Raw genomic sequence first — 19,008 nt, forward strand, 5'->3', positions numbered from 1 at the left:
TCTGTGATTTGGAAAACAAATTATTCTGATAATTTAGTGGAAGATTTGAAAAATATGGCCAAGGATGTAAGTATAATTCTACGCTTTTAAAAAAAAATCACTTGGTTGTTTCTGGTTTCTAAACATACTTAAAAGGAAGTTGGCAGAGAGGAAACAGGGAGCACAGGTCTTATATATATGGATATTTGCTACCTATTAGCATATTGTTCTACAAAGTGCTAGTTCTAGGCTTGGGAGGGCGATCCTTGGGACACTTTTCTGGGTAGGCCCACCTCCTCTTTGTTTACAGCCCCACTGCCAATTGACATGCCCTCTCCCTCTAAGCCTAATCCACACAACCACTCCAGAGGGAAAACACAGGATAGGGGATGTTGCTGCTTCACCTCCTCACTCTTGTCCCTGCATGCTTGGAGAGGGCAGGTGAACAGGCAATGAGAACAAGCAGGAGGACAGCAGCTCCCCAGGGCTCCAGGGATCTGTATTTGGCCCCTGCATGGGGTATGGGCCTTTGCAAGCCCCCCAAATCACATAGGTTCTGTCATCATTCAGATGTCAGGTGATTGACAGGTGGCTGGCCCTTGTCCTGGGGGATGGTAGTGGGGAAGATAAGAATCTGGACCACAAACCAGATCCACTTCTCTACCTCTGCTGTACATTCTAGTAATATTATTTGTGAGTTGGCAGTTTATAAATATTCTTGCCAATACACAAATAAATATGGCCTAGAAACTCTATAACAAAGCAGTTGTGATTATGGGCAGATCCACACCATACATTTAAAGCACTGGACTCCTCTCCAAAGAGTCCTGGGAACTGTAATTACGCCCCACCCACAGAGCTACAATCACTAGATACAAGTGGGAGATTTAGGAAGTAGTGCTTGTGGTTTCACTACTGCCTCCCTTAATTCTTCCCTCACTCCTGATTTATATGCACTTTCTTGAGTGTTCAAATAATTTTGCATGCATTAACTCTGTGTTCCTGCCAACAATTTTGTAAGGTGGGTCAGCATTAATATCCCCATATTCAATTTTAAGGCAAAATTTGAACTGTGGAATCTCTTATCTGTTGTGCTACAATAACTCTTATCTGCTAATGTCGCATCTGAGACATGCTGTCCTATGAAGCTACAATGGATGTTGCTTGGCCTGTTACCTGCTTATTTGGCAATAAAGGAGCTGTGACCATGCTGCTTTCTGTGTTCCCTCTGACAGTTGTCACCATGTTAGCACACACAAAAACATTCTCAAAAGTTAGGAATGCTGTTACCTGCATTGTGTCTCGCTATATAGCCGAGGGCCCAGGACGCAGCTTCCTTTACTCCAGGGTCAAAATCCTCCAAGCAGATGACCAGTGTGTCTAGTGCTCCACAGTCAACTATCGCCTGGGCTAGCTGGGGAGAATGTTTTCCAACTGCTCGCAATACAAACGCAGCTGCTTTCTTGTAGAAGCGCTGCAGAAGCACCAGGGAGAGGAGAATACACTGCAATTATCTGAGGGTTTTTCTAAGGTCTTGCAAGATAGAAAAACTTTGCACTAAACGATTTTATACAAGTTGAGCAATTTGTTCCTATCACACATGAGGAGCTTTCTGGCTTATTTTTCACTGTGAGAATACTGTATATATAAAGGGAGTATATTTGGGAAAGGGCCAGAGGTCAGGGTCAGAGTAGCTGCTTTGCATGCAGAAGGTCCCCATTTCAATCCCCAGCATCTCCAGCTGGGCTGGGAGAAGCTCCAGTCTAAAATCCTGGAGGGTAGACAAGACTGAGTTTGAGGGAAGGCAGCTTCCTATGTAGGGAATTTTACAGCATGCTCTTGTGAGGTCTCTAGAGATACATTTGATATGCAGCAGATGACTAAACTGGTCTTTGAACGTCCTAGCAGGTTAGGAAACTTTAAGCTAAAAGTGCAACCCTGCTTCCCCCAGCATGCTACATTGTGGTTTGCCCTGTAGAAGCCAAGCAGAACCTCCCTCTCCCCTCCCACAAGCCACAGTCATGTCCGTATACTTTATTACAGCCAAGCAATATTCCCCAAGCAGCAACCCATCTGCGCTTTGAAGGGACTATCCAACAGACTGTTCGTTCTCAGTACCCATCTATAACTCGGAGTAAAAGTATGAACAAACTGCTGGTTTGAAGTACAGCATTGGCAGTGTTTTTAAAGGAAAACAGATACTCAGGAGTCAGATACTCCAGTTCTTTCATGTGCTGGGAGAGTGAACACAAGCTCCTCCAGACCGCTCAACTGGACATCCCGTTTTGGGGGCTGTGCTCTTGAATAAGAGCATAGTGCCCAAAAATGAACATTTTGGGGGTGTCGTGCTCTTGAACAGGTCATGTGACTCACGCAGTGAGTGAGCCCCAGAAGATGGGTGTTCCAGTTTCCCGCTGCAACACATTGGAGGGTATGACTCCTCCCTTCCACCAGCTGTCTAAAATGATGGGTACTGTGGGGGAACCACAACACCTCTAGAGGCGAGGGTCCATTTCTCTATCGCACAAAATGGTTGGGGCCAGTTGTATTGTGCCTGAACCAGGGCAAAGTCATAGCTGACTTCCCCGTCATCCTGCTATACAGTTGTACCTCAGCTCCCAAACACCTTGGGAGTCTAACGTTCCAGCTCCTGAACGATCAGAAACCAGAATTGAGTGTTCTGGTTTTCGACCGTTCTTTTGGAAGCCAAATGTACGATGGGGCTTCCATGGCCTCCAATTGGCTGCAGACGCTTCCTGCAGCCAATCAGAAGCTGCGCTTTGGTTTCCAAAAGTTTCGGAAGTCGAATGGACTTCTGGAACAGATTCCGTTCAACTTCTGAGGTACGACTGTACGTATTGGAAATCAGTGTGGTAAAAGGTGGACAAGCTCCACCATTTCAACACAGGCCCATGCAGAGCTTGCCTGAGGCCCAAGGTGGGAGTCTTGTTAGAATAAAGTTATGAACTCAAACAAAAAAGCAGCCCATCCCTGGCAGGGGAACCTGGCCAGCTTAGCCCTTCAAGGCCTGAGGTAAGTGTACCCAGCTACATCGCCCTCTCTGCACAGGCCTGTTTCAACAGATGCATACACAAAGAGGTGAGAATGACTAAAAGGATGGAACCCACTTTACAGATTGTGAGGGCCAACCAGGAAAGTGAGAGGGTGTGATTTTGAGGTTGTGGTGCAACTAGGCCTCAGCAGGTGATCAGCACCCCTGAAATGATTTGCCTAGCTGCTGTCCATGCACACATATTGCAAAGAATTGTGCAAGGCTTGCATATGAGAAACATACTATCTAAACAAAACTCCTACTTTTAAAAATAAGGAGAAAATACCGTAAGAATGGTCAGTGTGAATAGACCTTGATCTTGAAACAGGAAAAAATAAACCCTGTCAGCAGTTGCTGCGTGTCAAACACCAATACTACAAAGACTGGCTATAAAATATTGCAAAATGTTGATGGTTGCTCAGAGGACAACAGTTTAAGAGTGCCAGCATTATTATTAGCAAGTACTTGTATGTGCATCAGAGCATGCATATTATTACTTTCAAATAATTATGTTTTAAGCAGGAGGCTGTGTTTCAAAGGCTTTTTAATATCGGTTGGTAAAATCTGCAGGGAGGCCTATCTATGCAATTCCCATTCATTTCACTGGTGCCTGCACAGCTAAACTCCCAAAGGACTGCATCCATTATTATTATTCAAAATGAACTACTTCTGAAATAATACACATTACCAAGCGTCACAGACCCAGGGGCTGATGTCACTGCACCAACACGCTTCACACACTCAGAGCCAGATTAGGGATAACCTTTAGCATTGGAGAAAAAATAAGACTAACCAAATTTCACATCAGTGCTGAGACTTTAATAGCTGCCACTCTGCTGCCACATTTTATGCCAAACCATGAAGAAATGCCCAAGCAGCTGGTACTGATGTAAAGTCTGTGCACCCCTTTTTCAGTGTCTGTTTACCATAGAGAGATTTTCAATCTTACCAGCTATCTTCCTAAGGAACCATTTATCTGAGTAACAAGCAGAAGAAAAGATTCACTAGTGAGAATGTTTTTATAGCTCAGGGCAAAACTGAGCATTTTTGACAGGGAAAAGATTTTACAGAAAAACAGAAGACAACGTAAGATCAGACAATAAATACTAAAGCAGCAACACAAATTTAGCTGAAACACTGCAGGGATGTGAGAAATACCATGTTCAGTACTTCATTCATTCTAGAGTATTCTTGGTTCCAAAAGGAAGTTATTAGTTCACTGATAGGAAAATAAGTATAGCCAGAAAGCACAGCTTATATAAGGAATTCTGGATTCCAAAGAGGGTCCTTGTTTAAAGGAGAAGAGAGCAGGAACAAGCAGCATTCTATGCAAGCAGCAAAAGGGCGAGGATGAGAAAACCAAGGACTGTACAGGCAAGACGTAGCTGCCCTGCCTGATGCTTTGCTGGTGATTTTAAAAGACATGGCATCCAACACCAGGTTGGAACCTGGAAACCCTAAGACTACAACTCCTATCATCCCTGATTATTGGTCATGCCAACAGGGGCTAATGTGAGCTGAAGTACAAGAAGATCTGGAGGGTACAAGGTTGGGAAACATTGTAACAGGTCCTTAAAGTCCCTTTTCTGTCAACTTCATTGAGTTGGTCTTTAAAAAAAGAAATAGCCGGAGGATGCATGTACCCCAGCAATCTGGTGCAAGACCTACACCATGTCACAAATGCCATGCATGTTGTACACTATTTCAAGAAGATCAAAATGATTGAACTACTTGACTATATAATACAACCTATTTATCAGCAAATATAAAAGTTTTTAAAAATATTTTGCTACTCAAACACAAATACATTTGATATTACACCGCTAAGGGTTTCTAGACTCTCATGTGTTGTGGTATCATTTATGCTACAAAATTTAGTCTTACGTGCATTTTACTCAGTCACTGTTAACAAATAGCTAATTACGGGGTGGTTTTTTTCCAATTATTTCATTTATAGAACAACCTTCTCCATGCCATCACTTCATTAAACAGTTCAGGAAATAAAATTACCAGGAATATACTTCAGCTAATGAAGTAAGAATAAAATCTTATCCTTTTCCTTTTTTTAAAAAAGGGTCATTAAATTACAATTATGGACACCTTCTATCAAGAGGGATCAATGCACTAAGCATGTATGTTGTGGCAATGACAAAACATGAATCTACAGAGTCTAATTAAGACAGAATAGTTTTTCATTAAAAAACGTAATGTATACAATCTATAAAATATACATAAAACAGGTACATATATTAAACATAAACATAAGGCAGAAGATTTTAACCCCATATGGCAGTGAGAAAAGGCTTCTTTAAGAAAATAATAGTTCCTTACATTCTGCTCAGCCAATGAATACACGAGCTGCGGAAGAATATCTCCCTTAACTACAGCTTCTGCCAGGTCATCATTATAATTGGCAAGTCTCCCAAGGGCCAAAGCAGCCGTCTGTTGAATATTTGGAACCACATCCAATAGGAGCGGCCTCAGCAGAGCCATTACACCTGAGTTATGAGAAAGGAGGGAAAGTCCACACAGTAATTAGAGAAACGAATCAAATGCTACTTTTAAAAGAGTAAAATAAAATAAAACACACTGAATGCTAACGTTAAGGAAATCTGCTGCAAGTAAACCTAAGCTCTGTGTTAAGAACCATTCCTGGAGTACACATTTTACCTATCCAAAGTGGGCAACACCATTAGGAATTGGGGAGAAATTCAATTCAGTTCACATTTAAAGGCCAACATACCTAATTTGCCCTTCTTGAAGCATATGAGAACCAAAACAATATGAGAACCATCCTTTGAAATCCATATTTCCTCAAAATTTGTGATGCATGTCCCCAAGCATGCATATATTAGGGGGAAGTGTGTGTTAGCATGAATATAATGGTGAAGAAGAAAAAAACAAAAATGCAAAGACACAGTAATCACAACCTATGATATAGTTTTATACTGCTAAATTATTAAACTAATTTTCTGATATATTAATACTCTACTAATGTGGCTTGTTGATATTGCACAAATGCAGCTGGTGAAGCAAAAGAGACCATCTGATGATGTTCTTGCAGGCTTCCCATAGGCATCCGATTGACCACTGTGTAGTGTAGTGGTTAGAGTGTTGTACTAAGACCAGAGACCAGGATTCACATCCCCTCTCAGTCATGAAGCTCACCAGGTGACCTTGAGCCAGTCACACAATTGTTAGGAGGAAAAAACCGGGAAGGGGAATAATATGTGCCACTCTGAGCTCCCTGAAAGAAGTGTGGGGTATAAATTGAATAATAAACAAACAAACAAACTCAACCTATACCACATTCTTCAAATCCAGCAAAACTTCCAACCGCTTAAGTCAGCTTTTTAGTCAATATGAAGAACACTTCTTCAGCACAAACACACAGCAGTCGGTTTGTAGTTTTTCACTGGCCAGTGATTCATTTCTAGAAAAAGAGATGCACCAGATCTAATCTCTTCCTGTAAAGTCACATTCTGGGACACAGAAACCTGTCACCTAATCTCAGATATGGTTTTGACTACTCATAGTGAAAGGAGGGCGCCCATGGGGAAGTTTCCTCCAAAGCAAATGCCACCTTCAGTGTTGGAACTACTGCAATCCCAATAATGGGGCCGTCTCCTCCCTTCATTGACGCTATTTGCCTTAGGAAAAGAGTTGAAGAAATCCACACATCACCTCACAAAAACCAGTTTCCACTGGGTACACCACAGTGGTCTGAAATTTGCCTGTGCCCGCTTCCTGCCCATGGCCAGCTGGTAGAGTGCAGCTGCTGACACATGCAAAACTCAACTCTTTGGCACACAGCTGCAAATTTCTTGGGGCACCCAAGAAAGGTCACCACTTCCCATGGCTCCTGCTGAACACAACCAGCTGGCTCTGGAGAGGGAGCTGCCATGTAGGAATTCCAAACAGCTTTGTGCAATATCAGCTTGAGTGGGTAGACTTCTATCCTCTGAGAGAGCCCTTGTCTGAATCTGTTGTTGAATGACAACCTCTATTGTCAATCAGCAAGATGCTCACCCTCCCCTCCCCCAAACACACTGTATTTGAATGACAGGTGTAAAATTTAAAATGTTCGGAAGCAGAGAGAACTAGCTTAAAATCATTGGGGCCGGGGAAAGAATAGGATTAGAAAAATGGAGATCTCAAAATGGAGATCTGCATTATCTCAAGAGGATTACAACTGGTTCTTGTATGAGAAGAGGAGGCTATCGGCTTTTTCTCTGTGGTCACTTCCCATGCTGTAACCAGGAACACTGGAGCAGAAATGTTTGCATGTGGGAAGAGTTGGCACCATGGTGACTTTCCATGCCAATACTACATTTTTGTCTGGGAATAAGGAGCAATGTCCCTTGTGAATTTCACGTCCTAATGTCAGCAGAGCATTATGGGATGGAGTCAAAAGGAAGCAGTAACCACATTGCTCCCAGAAAGAAAGTACTGCCCTTTCAAAACAATGTAATTTAATCAGCAATTTTGGTCTTCTTTTTTCCGCCTTCTTTTTTTGCTCTAGTCTTTTGTAAAGTAAGCCTGTACTTACTCAAATAAATTATCTGTTTTAAGCATTCCCATCCCACCCATCCAAAAAAACATTTCCAGGACAGTACATAATAAAATATGCAAAATAATGTAAAATGCAACAACAAAATTCAGTAAAATATTAAGAAAATAATAAAGCACAGGTGTTCTAAAGACACATGTACCCAATATGCATAAGACTGCACCGTTGTACATTGTGGTAATTAATCTGGAGTAAGTATGACATTCCATTTGTACTCACATGCAAGTCTAAATTCCCATCTTACCCAACCACAAACAAAAGGGTGAGAAAATTTGTCCTTTAAAGATTTTAAAGGGCAGTTCATCTGTGTTAACATTCTTAAATATGAGCCCACCAATTTACTTCAGCTATCTTGCAGCCACTACCCTAAAATAACTTAGTTTACCCAACCACTATGGGCCATGAGCTGCTTGGCAGTTTATGATTAATTACAGGAACCAATGTAAAATGACTTAGTTCACAGAAAAACATGTCAGTGGGCTTAGGTAGGGAGCACTAAGCCCTAAACAAAGGTTGTCACTGTGAACTATCTGGAGATGTTCCAAGGACACGTGAGACCTGTTGTAACATCATGATTTCAGTGTTTTTTTAATGTTAAGCTTCTAGATCTCAGCATTACACTGAGTATTTTGAAAACAGAAACAGTGCATGTCTCAAAAAACAAAATTTAAAATTTAAAATAACTAATATCTTAAAATTTAATGAGAATTTAAAAAATGCAACTCCCTTCATTATCTCAAAAAGGATCTGCAGTTGGTGTCTGTGGTGTGCAAACATGTTTAATTCAAACTGATAAATGAATTAATTAGTTAAAGGGCATATGATCAATAAAAATAATTTAATTGGTTGTGCAGACCTAGTTAATTTAGGAAACCTAAAAATAGAATAGTACTCACCTCATCTCACTGTGGTGATAACAGTGTTCCAAATATCTAAATGATTTTTAAAAGGTGGTCTAATTCTGTATAGAAACATATGCTAATGTGTTTCAATTACAGCAAAGAAGAAATGCAAATACCCATTTAAAAAATTCCATTGTGTGGTCCAAAACTTAAGTATGTGTCATATCAGCCCATCAGAATGTCCTAAAGGAATAACACCACATTGTGCTACATATATGAGAAACAACTTAACTGGGGAACAACCTCTATAATCTATTCCCTTCGGACAGCAATTATAAGCAACCCTCAGCGACTCTTGTTTATTTATATACTTAATTACAGTAGCCCTCACAGCACTTGTGCTGAGTCAAAGCTAGACAATGGCACAGTCCCTGTGTAAAAGATTTAGCATATGCCTACTGTGTGATGCAAGGTTTTTTGAAGCAGTATGTTCTGTAGATAAGTGAAACTATCCAGAGAGAATACCAAAATTACTCAGTGGTAGTGTTCAGCCACAGTTTCTGACATGTACTTCTGATTTTCTTTTTATTAAAAAAAAAAACCCTGCTGAGCAGGAAAAAAATAAGTCACTTGCATGAAAAGAACAAATATGAACTAAAGCTTGAGTTTGTGTGCATAATCAAGTGCCATGATAGCAGTTTATGAAGTTGTGTGGCTATTCCCTCCCCCCCACAGGTGGAATAAATGAAGACAACGGACACAGAGTTTTAGGTTAATGGGCGAAAATGGCCACAACTTTATTGATTACAGGAAAGAAGGGTATTGGCTTTAGGCATTGGCCCTAACCGACTATCCAGTCTGACCGGGAAGGGTTAAACACCAACAGGGGGAGCCACCCGAGATGCATATCCCTAGGCGCTCCCCGAGGGGTTACCGCTCGGTGGCGCGCTTTAGGCCCTAGCCTCCGTAGGTTTCGGACGAGGCGTCGCCCCTCGGAGTCCTTTAACGAACTACCCTTCAAGCATTGGGGGAGGTGATGGCGTTCCTCCCCCCCAACCTCATCTGCATGATAATACCCCGGCCAATGCCTACCGCCAAAACCGAGGGAGTTGTGACGATTTGCTACGAGGTAGGCGAAAAAACCAAGTGGCTCACAAAACCAGCCAATTAGCCAAATGGAAAAACTCCTACCAGGCCCCTTGCGGCGACCAGCCGAAGCCCATAGCAAGGTCAGTGGCAAAACCTAAAGGGCGGGTGGGTGGGAAACCGTGTCGTCTCCAGGGAAGAAAGGGGGCGAGCCAGGGGCTGCCCTGACCTTAAGTGGCCCCTACGAAGGCCCGCCCCTGCCGCCAGCCGATTGGCTGGCGCCACAGGGTATGCTAATTGGGGGAATCCCTGTCCCTCGCGAGGCTGACGCCAGCCTCGCGAGAGCGAGTGTGGGCGGGGTCGTGATCCCACAACCCCCCCTCCTCCTGAAGATCGGAAGGGGCATTATGAACAATATGGAGAGAGAAATCTTTCTCCCTCTGTCATAACACAGGAACTCAGGTCACCCAATGAAGTCAATTTACAGTAGATTCAGGGCAGAAAAAAAGAAAATGCTTCTTCACACTACACATAATAAACTTAGGGAATTCACACACATACACCAAAGATATGATGATGGCCATTGGCTTAAATGACCTTTTTAAAGGATTAAACAAAACTCCTGACAGCTGGGCCTATCAACAACTAGCTAAATAAAATCTTCATCTACAAAATCAGAATATTTCTGAATACCACCACTAACAGGAAATGACAACCACCTTCATGTCCAATTTGTAAGCATTTAGCAGGCCACCACTGAAAGCAGAATACTGGGCATCTTCAGCAGACCTTAGTCTCATCCAGAAAGGCTTTTCAAAAATAATCACTTCTTCTTCTTCTTCTTCTTATTATTATTATTATTATTATTATTGCCGCTGCTATTGCTATTATTAACACCACTTCCAAAATATCAAAATAAGACATGATAGAGGAAGGTAAGCAATATACATTTAAAGCAGCCTAGTTAAAAGGAAAACAAAATGCTATCTTAAAAAAGAAAATCTTTACAGATACAAATCCAATTCAAAATACAATAAGCTCCATAAAATATCATTAGTACCTAAACAAAAGAACGGAGAAAGGAGCTACATCCTCACACCCCTCTCTCCCCTGCAACACAGCAACCACTTCCAAAATGCATCCTTAGCAATCCTCCCTAGCCAAGCCTCACTCTCATGCGTTCTCATCATTTAGAACACTCGTGAACGTTCTTGAATGAGCACACCTTTACCTTTTCCCACATCAGAAAATATCTGCCATTTGTCCCAATGCAAAAAAAAAAAAAAAAAAAAAAAGCACTTGGAGAATACAATAGCAAAACCAAAACCTGGCCAGTACCCCTGAAACCTGATGGACCCCAAACTAAGACCTGGTGGAGATTGGGACAAGAGGAGAAATTTTTGGAAAAGCAATCTCAGCCCTGTCCAGTGCTGTGTCTTAGGTGAGGCCTTAACTAATGGAGGGAAAGGCAAAGAGGAGAAATAGAAGAATGAGGTTTTCAGAAGGGGGCGGGAAGGATTCAGACCAACCAACCAGGAGGTAGGGAGAAGTGTTGCCATGGCGGAGGAGAAGAGAGCAACGTCAAAGTGTGGGAGTGTCTAAACCCATTGTAGGATAACAGGTCAGAACTGTGGTCACCAGACACAGCCTGACTTGTGTGCCTTAAGGTAATCTGTTGTCTTCAGGTGCAGCACACCAGGGGTGGGGAACCTTTTTGGCTCAGTGGGACAGACTGTTAACTGTGAGCCCCACCCCTGTGAGCCAACTTTGAGGGGTAGTTGATTCATGAAGTCAGCTGAATGACAGGTGAGTTGTCCCTCCGACCTGTCAAAATCCCTGTGCAGTCCTTTCCCTCAGGCTGCAAAATGTCTTAGGATGGTCCTGGGGAGACGAAACTCTCCATCCATAGAAAGCTGCCTTATACAGTGGAATCTTGTTTCTTGAACGCCTTGGTACTCAAACATTTCGGCTCCCAGTTTTCGAATGTTTTTTGGAAGCCGAACATCCGATGCAGCCATCGTCTATTGTTTCCAGGGCGCCTGCAACAATCGGAAGCCGCGCCTTGGTTTTCGAACGTTTCGGAAGTCGAACAGACTACCAGAATGGATTAAGTTTGAGAACCAAGGTGCCACTGTACTGAATCAGACCACTGGTCCATCTTGCTCAGTATTATCTACACTGACTGTCACCTTCTGCATGCCAAGTGGAAGGGTATTCTATATTCTGAGAGTAATCTTATATTCTCAGGAGAAAGATAAAATCCCAGTGGCACTTGTGGACTCTAAGAAACAGGGGGCTCTAAAACTCCCCTACGGTTGATTGGGGGAAGAGAGGATAGAGATAGTTTCAGAGAAATTAAATGCAAGCAAGGAAACACTGCTGGAAATGTGCCTGCAATCAGTGCTGACTGGCTCAGAAGAGATACTTCACCACCCCCATTTTAAAAGGCCTGGCCACCAGCTGCCTATAATGATGCATATTGAGACCAAACCTCCAGATCTGAAACTGCCAAAAGGATATAGATATGCTTAAAAGGCAATGCCTGAAAGAAAATATTAAACGCAGAAACAGACCCGGAACATAAATCACAGCAGGGCAGAAATAAAAAGTTGATGGGCAAATTGCTTGCCAATATTTTAGCAGCATTTTCATCAGAAGAAGTGCTTCTCCCCACCCCTACGCCACCTCCATATGTCGGGACCTGAGCATCCAACATCTGCAGCCTTTCATCGGGCTGAAGGGTAGCACTCCCAAGAGAACACAAGGAAAAGTCTACATAGGAGGATATGGGGGCAAAAGGGCTTCTAAACTAAAGGCATCACATTCTCCCACATACAACATAATGCTCCCTCCAAGAGGAGCTCTTCCCTTGAAGGCTGCATGTTGCCAGCTGTGAGACATTCAGCAAGGATGCCTGCTTTTACTGCCGCAATGGGATGGGAAATGGCTTGCTGACTTTTCACCGCTACAAAGCAAAGGAACTAGACTACCGTACCTTTCCTTCAGGTGTTGACAACTCTACGCAAATGGAATGGTTCAAATTGATCCACAAAGCCTTTTTTATCAGTATTCAAATTACAGGGGGACAGTAATTTTGTGGTGCCCTCCCAGCTACCATTTTTAGAAGGTGGGGTATGATTTAGCTAATATTGAGAGGAGGGACAGGGGATAGAATATGGATTTCACTAAAGCGCCCCCTCCTTTCCTCCTAGAATTCAAGCATTGGTTTTTATACACTGTGGTTCTGCCGCAAATGACAGTGTGCTAGGGATTAAGCCACAGCTGAGGATCTTCCCCTGGAAACTTAGCAAAGACCAAACCTGAACACTGGGTGGGGGGTGAGACTTAAATCAACATTGGGATTATTTAAATTCCCATGTTGTATTGTGGCATGTTGACTCATATTTTATTTACAGATTTGAATCTTCGTTTTAGTATAGCTGCCTGCCCAAACCTCTAGGGATAGGTGGGCAAGTAGTCTAGATCAGTAGACTGATAGAGGAATATACAGATAATGAGTCTTCCCCCTTCCTCTTCCTTTTCCTCCTGTAACATGGAACCCAAACCACATAGAGAGGATCTCTGCATATGTTTGCATTCACGGTAAAAGTGCAGAGACCTGTCTGTTCAAGGCAACTGGAGGCAACTTGGGCTATTCTATTTTTTATTATTATTTTTTTTAAAATAATATTTATTAAAAAATTTCAAATATAACAGAAAAGAAAAACATCCAAATTTAAGGCCTTGTTTTCAATGCCATCTTTCCAGGACTTCCCCTCCCCTCCCCCTCTTGTATTCCAGTTCTTTCAAATAGATTCAGCAAATTCTTACCCCAAGTTTTAAAGTTATTATCATTAACCCAATTTAAAAAATATTTTCCCATCCCCTAAAATCGACCTGTTCCCTTCCACGAGTTCCCCTCTTTAGTATACAATACAGATTAACATAAAAAAAATAGAAAAAAGAATAAAATGTAATTTAACACCCTTTGGATTCCAAATTTCCCTCCCCCCTTTCCCGGTTGCGTTCCCAATGTCCGTCAATGTCTACTGTCGTCCTGGAGCTCCCACATCTAAGCCATAATCCTTCACCAGTCCGCTTTGCCGTCTTTTTAATAGTCTTTGCCGTCTTTTGGTCATCTTTGATTTCGAATGTCCAATCTTGGAAGGGGTCTATCTTCCAACTTTGTCCAGTTCTTGTTATTCTTGTTGTTCTCTCTTCTCCTCTTTTTTTTTTTTTCCCTGCTCTCCTGCACAAATGTTCTAATTCCAAAAAGCTTGTAATTCCTCTACAGAGGCTTTGTTATTCAGGAACAAAACATTACGTCAAGTCCCTTCCATTCTTCAATAGATAAATCTATTGTCTCCTTTAGTGTGTAGACCTCTGTAGACAAAATAGTGTTCCATTTCTGCAGTTTCCCAGGAGATAAAAAGTCCGATTCAAATTCCATGCCAGCAATACTTGTAATGACCCACAGCTCCTCTAGAGGGATTATAATAACTCAGTTTCCTTCCCGATCACACCCACCAGTCAAAGTAACTTATTATTCCTTGTTTTAAACAGTTTATATCCAATTTATAACAAATGTAACCAGCAAAGTCCTCATAACAAAGTTCTCTTTTTGTTCTTCAGTTTTGGCAGCTCCTTTGACAGCTGTCAAAACCTCTATTTCTCCTCTCCCGGCGCTCTCACGGATCGCTCCCGGGGTTTTTCGGGGGGGGGTTGTATTTTAATTCACATTCCACTTTTCTCCTCCAGCCCAGCTTATAATTTTCCATCGCGAAATTAATAACTTTATCAAAAAAAGGTTGCACTCGATCTTAGTTGTCAGGTCCTTTGCTTTAGCTCCTCTACAACAGGGGGGAGGCTGACTTCCTTTTTGCACCTCCCCCGCTCGCTCCGAATTTTAAAAAAAAAAAATCCCCCTTTTTAATCCAAGTTCCAATTACTCACGGGTTATTCTTTTAAGTCCAGATTTTCAATGGAAGAAGTCAGCGCTCTCCGCCAAATGGCATGCGGCTTCACTCGGCAGGGGAAGCGGAGGACTCACAGCACCCCCCCCCCCGTCACCCGCTGCGTAGCCTTTAAAAAGGCTCCTTCGCGTGGTCGGGGGGGCGCAAACGGTGCCCGCCGAGTCACCATGCCCATGGGTTTCAGCGCCCATGGTTTTTGAGGGTCCCCGCGTCGCCGGCGCGGTAGAACCCAGCCCCTGCCGAGCAGGCTCCCTCCGGAGCTCGGAGGGAGTCCGCCATTCGGCAATGGCGCCAACCCGGAAGTCCAGGGCTATTCTATTTTTAAACTCAGTTAGTACCATATATCTGTTATCACAACTGCCAACTGTTACTGAAGGAGCAGAACAAATCCACAGCAGGATCCAAGATTAGTATCCCAAGAAACATAGCAGAGAATCCAATTGCCTGTGCAGTGCAGCTTCTAAACTGATGGGTAGTAAATTTTACTCAGAGTAGACCCACTGAAATTAATGGACCTAACATAGTCACATTCATTAATTTCAGCAGGACTACTTGGAGTAAAACTTAGTTGAATACTGCCTATATATATATTTATTGCGTTTACATTTTTTTTATTACTTCTCCAAGAAGCTCAAGGTGGCCTACATGGTTTCCTCCCTCCTCAGTTAATCCCCACAACAAGACTATGAGGCTGGTTAGGCTGCAACACTGACTGGCCCAAGGTCATCCAGTGAGCTTTGTGGCTAAGGGGGGATTTGAACCCTGGTTTCCCAGGTCCTACACTCTGACCTCTACACCACACTTGGCTCTCAGTATTGTTACACCGCCTTTCTGAAAATTACCAAGGTGGCGTAGGCAGATCAAGGTCAATAAAAACATCACAGTGAACAACGCCACAGAAAAATTAAAAGGTCAAATTTAAAAGATGTGCCTATACCTTTTTTAAAAACAGTTGCACTCTGAATAAATTTGTTGGTCTCTTCCTCACTGGGGATAGTCATGTTCCAGCCCCTACACCAAATAATTGGTTGTACTCTTGTGCTGGGATTCCTTTATTTGATAATAAGCACATCAGAACACCATTTTATATCCTACTTCCAATTTCAGAGAGCGTCTGCACTTTTGAAACCGAAACAACAGTGACAAGCCCAAGAGAGGGAAGAACCAGCAGACTCAGGAAAACCCCAAGGTTTTCAGAAGCACCCAAAAAAAAAGTATGGGGGGAAAAAACCTAAGGGAGGGGAATCCCAAAACAACCCAGTGAGGGACTAGACACACTCAGTGGGGACAAAATGTGTACTGATTGCTGGGGGGAAACAGAAACCAAATGCTAAGAAAGAAGAGCTAAAAAGGGAGGAAGAGACAAACAGATATAAAAAAGCTTAGACAGACCAATCTCATTGTCTGGATATGTCATTTTCTGGCTCACGCTGAGAAGCTATTTTTACATGTCCTCAGGGATGGAAATGAGAGCTGCCTATGGTAATTGATGGAGAAATTCAGTATTTTAATATAGCTACGATTGGGCACCAGTGTGTCCACGCCACACACACAGCAGCAGCAAAGAGAAGACTTCCCACTCTTTCTAACTCAGTTCTTATTTAGTACAGAATATTAAAAGAACAACCCTACAAATGCCAAGCAAATGCAATTCATAGTCCATTTTCCAAAATGGCTTATGACAGACAAGTACCGTAATGTGTAGTTCACACTGCATACTAGGCTCTGACTGGTTCACAACAACCCTGCAGTGTTGTCCAGTGATATTAGATCCCCTACTGCTCATGGGGAGTTGAACTGAAGCTGAGAGATTGTAACAAGCCTTGATTTTGTTCCCCGCATTGCAGGCTGGGCAGTAGTAAACAACAACTCTCCAGTATAACTCACTGCTTTACTCCTATCACTCCTAGAAGGGCTGCACTGCAAGTAGCTTACAGCAGCCCAGCAATGTCACTGTGAACACTGCAAGGCAGAAATGAGGCTAAGGCTGGCTTGCACTTCCCATCAAGAGTCTCACATATCTCTCAGGTTGCAGCAAAGGTCATTCTACTTACATTGCCCTCCCTCTAGGCCAAATCAAGCATTCAACTGCATGCCACAACCTTAAGCTGTACTGAATGGATGCAGACTGGTTACACTTTTAAAATGTTCAAAAACTACCGGTACTTCTTTTTTATTTGCAGATGGTTTAAGACCCAAGTTAGCGCACAGACTTTCTTGATATTAATTTTTGCTTGTTTTCTATCCCCTTAGCCACAGGATCAGGTCACACAAACACCAGGGACACAATACAACATTTTGTTGTGTGGCCCTACTTGTTCCCTCTGATAATGAAATTCCAAGGGCTTCATCAAAGCTGAGGCTGTTGAAGTGGCCAGAGACCATCTTGGCTGTGAGCCCTGGAAGATCTGCTCCCTGCTTTTCTGGCCTGACTGACTGACTCCAGCTACAAAAGCTGCTAGACAATTCTTGTGGTATTGTTTAGGCTGTTTTGTTGGGGGTTGTTGTTGTTAACTTATACATATTCATTTTTAGATATTATTAGGGTTTATGTGGAAATGATTTCAATTTGATTGTGTACTTTCTGATGTGGATTATTTTTTGTTTGTGGCTTTTGTTACGTTTGTAATTATGTAAATCTTGTCATCTTGTGAGCCATCTTGAGCATGGTTTTAACTATGGAAAGGCAGCATATAAATAAAATTATGAACATGATGGTGAAGTTTTATTCCTCCTGTAGCCAAAACAACAAAATCCACACATAAGAGGGATGTATCAGCAGACTAGGGGGAACATCTAGGGTTTGTAGAATTAAGAAGCAGCAGCAGCAGCCCCAAAAATCGGTTCAGTCAGGACTGAACAAGGGGAACAGAAAACTGGGTGAAGAGGGGAATGGAATGCTGTTGAGAAGAGCATGGCTGGCAGGCTGAAAAGCTGAAGAGGAGCATAGCACTCCATCTTGTTAATGTTAAACCAAATTCTACCGAAAAACCAGTATATTAGATTTGAATTGGGTCTAATGCAACCACGCCCTTCTGGTGTGGATCAGTAAGGCAGCACAGATTTATTCTATTGTGGGGTAAGCTCTGATTACAAATTAATCATGGATGACCCCCATGCTGTGCTCAGGCTCCCCTCTCTCTCCCAATGCCTGGTATGCTTATCTGATTTAATCCTTACTTGGCACTTTGATATAGCCACTCTAGGGTGTGTGTTTTAGCTTATATACTGTTCCAGGCAACAGAACAGGAAATGACTTCATGACTGTCAGAAGGCCAGCCAATCTGCACAACCAGCAGAATCAGGGGCATGCCTTCCACTAGGCTAGGTGAGGAGGCAACCTTAGGTAGTAGCAGCAAGGCGTTGGCAGTTGTTTTATGTGCCACGTGGCCTACCCTGCACCTGCTGCTGCCCTCAGGTGCAACTGAAGACACCCTCCCATCACTAGCATTTCATTAAGATTCAATTGCCAATTTGCCTGCCTTCTGTATATGGAGTTGTGGGTGGAAATGCGGGTGAAGGTGCATCTCCCCTGCCTCAGGCAGCAAAATATATTGGGCCAACCCTGGGAAGGAGTTGCTCCCAAGCTCAATTCTCTTATGTTGGTTGTATGTATACAGAGAAAGCTCTTAGTGATAGATAAGCTGATAGCAGAAGGAGATAATCACAATTCTTTTCCTTTTCAGTGCCATATAAATAGCTTCATTCCAGGCTTGGTTTTTATTTAGAGGCAGCATAACAGATTTCTCTGTTGTAGGCTAGACAAGTGTTTCTCAAACTGAATTTCATATTCCTTTATGGAAATAATTAACTACGCTCATTTTCTGCCGTAAGAGTTTCTAGTCAAAATATGACCACTGTACCAATTCATTACAGTCAGAAGATTTGGACAAGAAAATCCTACTTTTAACAACAACAACAAATATTTAGTCAAGAATAATCACAGTGGAAAAATATGTTGTGATGCTTGTCATTTCTTTGTAGGTTAATTTAGTGATGAAGAAAGAGATTAACAGCACTGGAAAGAGCTATGCATGAGGGTGTGATGAGGAGTGTTAAGCACCCCAAACCAGGGAGGCAGAATCTGTATTCCCTGAACACACTGGTAGAAATACTGACATAATTCACCATTCCATGCATGGGCCTTATATTCTGAGAAAGACTGAAAAATATGACACTAAAATGTGCTGCTTCACCTGATTACTACATTCGTACCTCAGAAGTTAAACGGAATCCATTCTGGAAGTCCATTCGACTTCCAAAATGTTCGGAAACCAAGGAACTGCTTCCGATTGGCTGTAGGAAGCTCCTGCAGCCAATCAGAAGCTGCGGAACCTGCATCAAACGTTTGGGTTCCAAAGAACACTCGCAAACCGGAACACTCACTTCCAGGTTTGCGGCATTTGGGAGACAAAAGGTTTGACTCGCAAGGCGTTCGAATTCCGAGGTGCAACTATACTGAGTAAAAACTGGATTTCCCAGTTTGGTTAGTTGCAGTCTGTCAAA

The 19,008-nt window shown here is 42.6% G+C and overlaps 1 protein-coding gene across 2 annotated transcripts in view; it reads right to left on the reverse strand.

The window, feature by feature from the left end:
• The window catches only part of SPAG6 (sperm associated antigen 6), a 49,721-nt gene that overhangs the window by 26,601 nt on the left and 4,112 nt on the right, over positions 1-19,008 (reverse strand). For both annotated transcript variants that reach the window (XM_081834664.1, XM_081834663.1), the window contains exons 3-4: positions 5,363-5,529; positions 1,270-1,453 (exon numbers count right to left, since the gene is read on the reverse strand). In XM_081834664.1, the coding sequence (XP_081690790.1) occupies positions 1,270-1,453; positions 5,363-5,529 (351 nt within the window). The remainder of the gene's footprint in view (positions 1-1,269; positions 1,454-5,362; positions 5,530-19,008) is intronic.

The sequence above is a fragment of the Podarcis erhardii genome, assembly GCF_964252035.2.
Source record: "Podarcis erhardii genome assembly, chromosome: 12".
Lineage (NCBI taxonomy): Eukaryota > Metazoa > Chordata > Lepidosauria > Squamata > Lacertidae > Podarcis > Podarcis erhardii.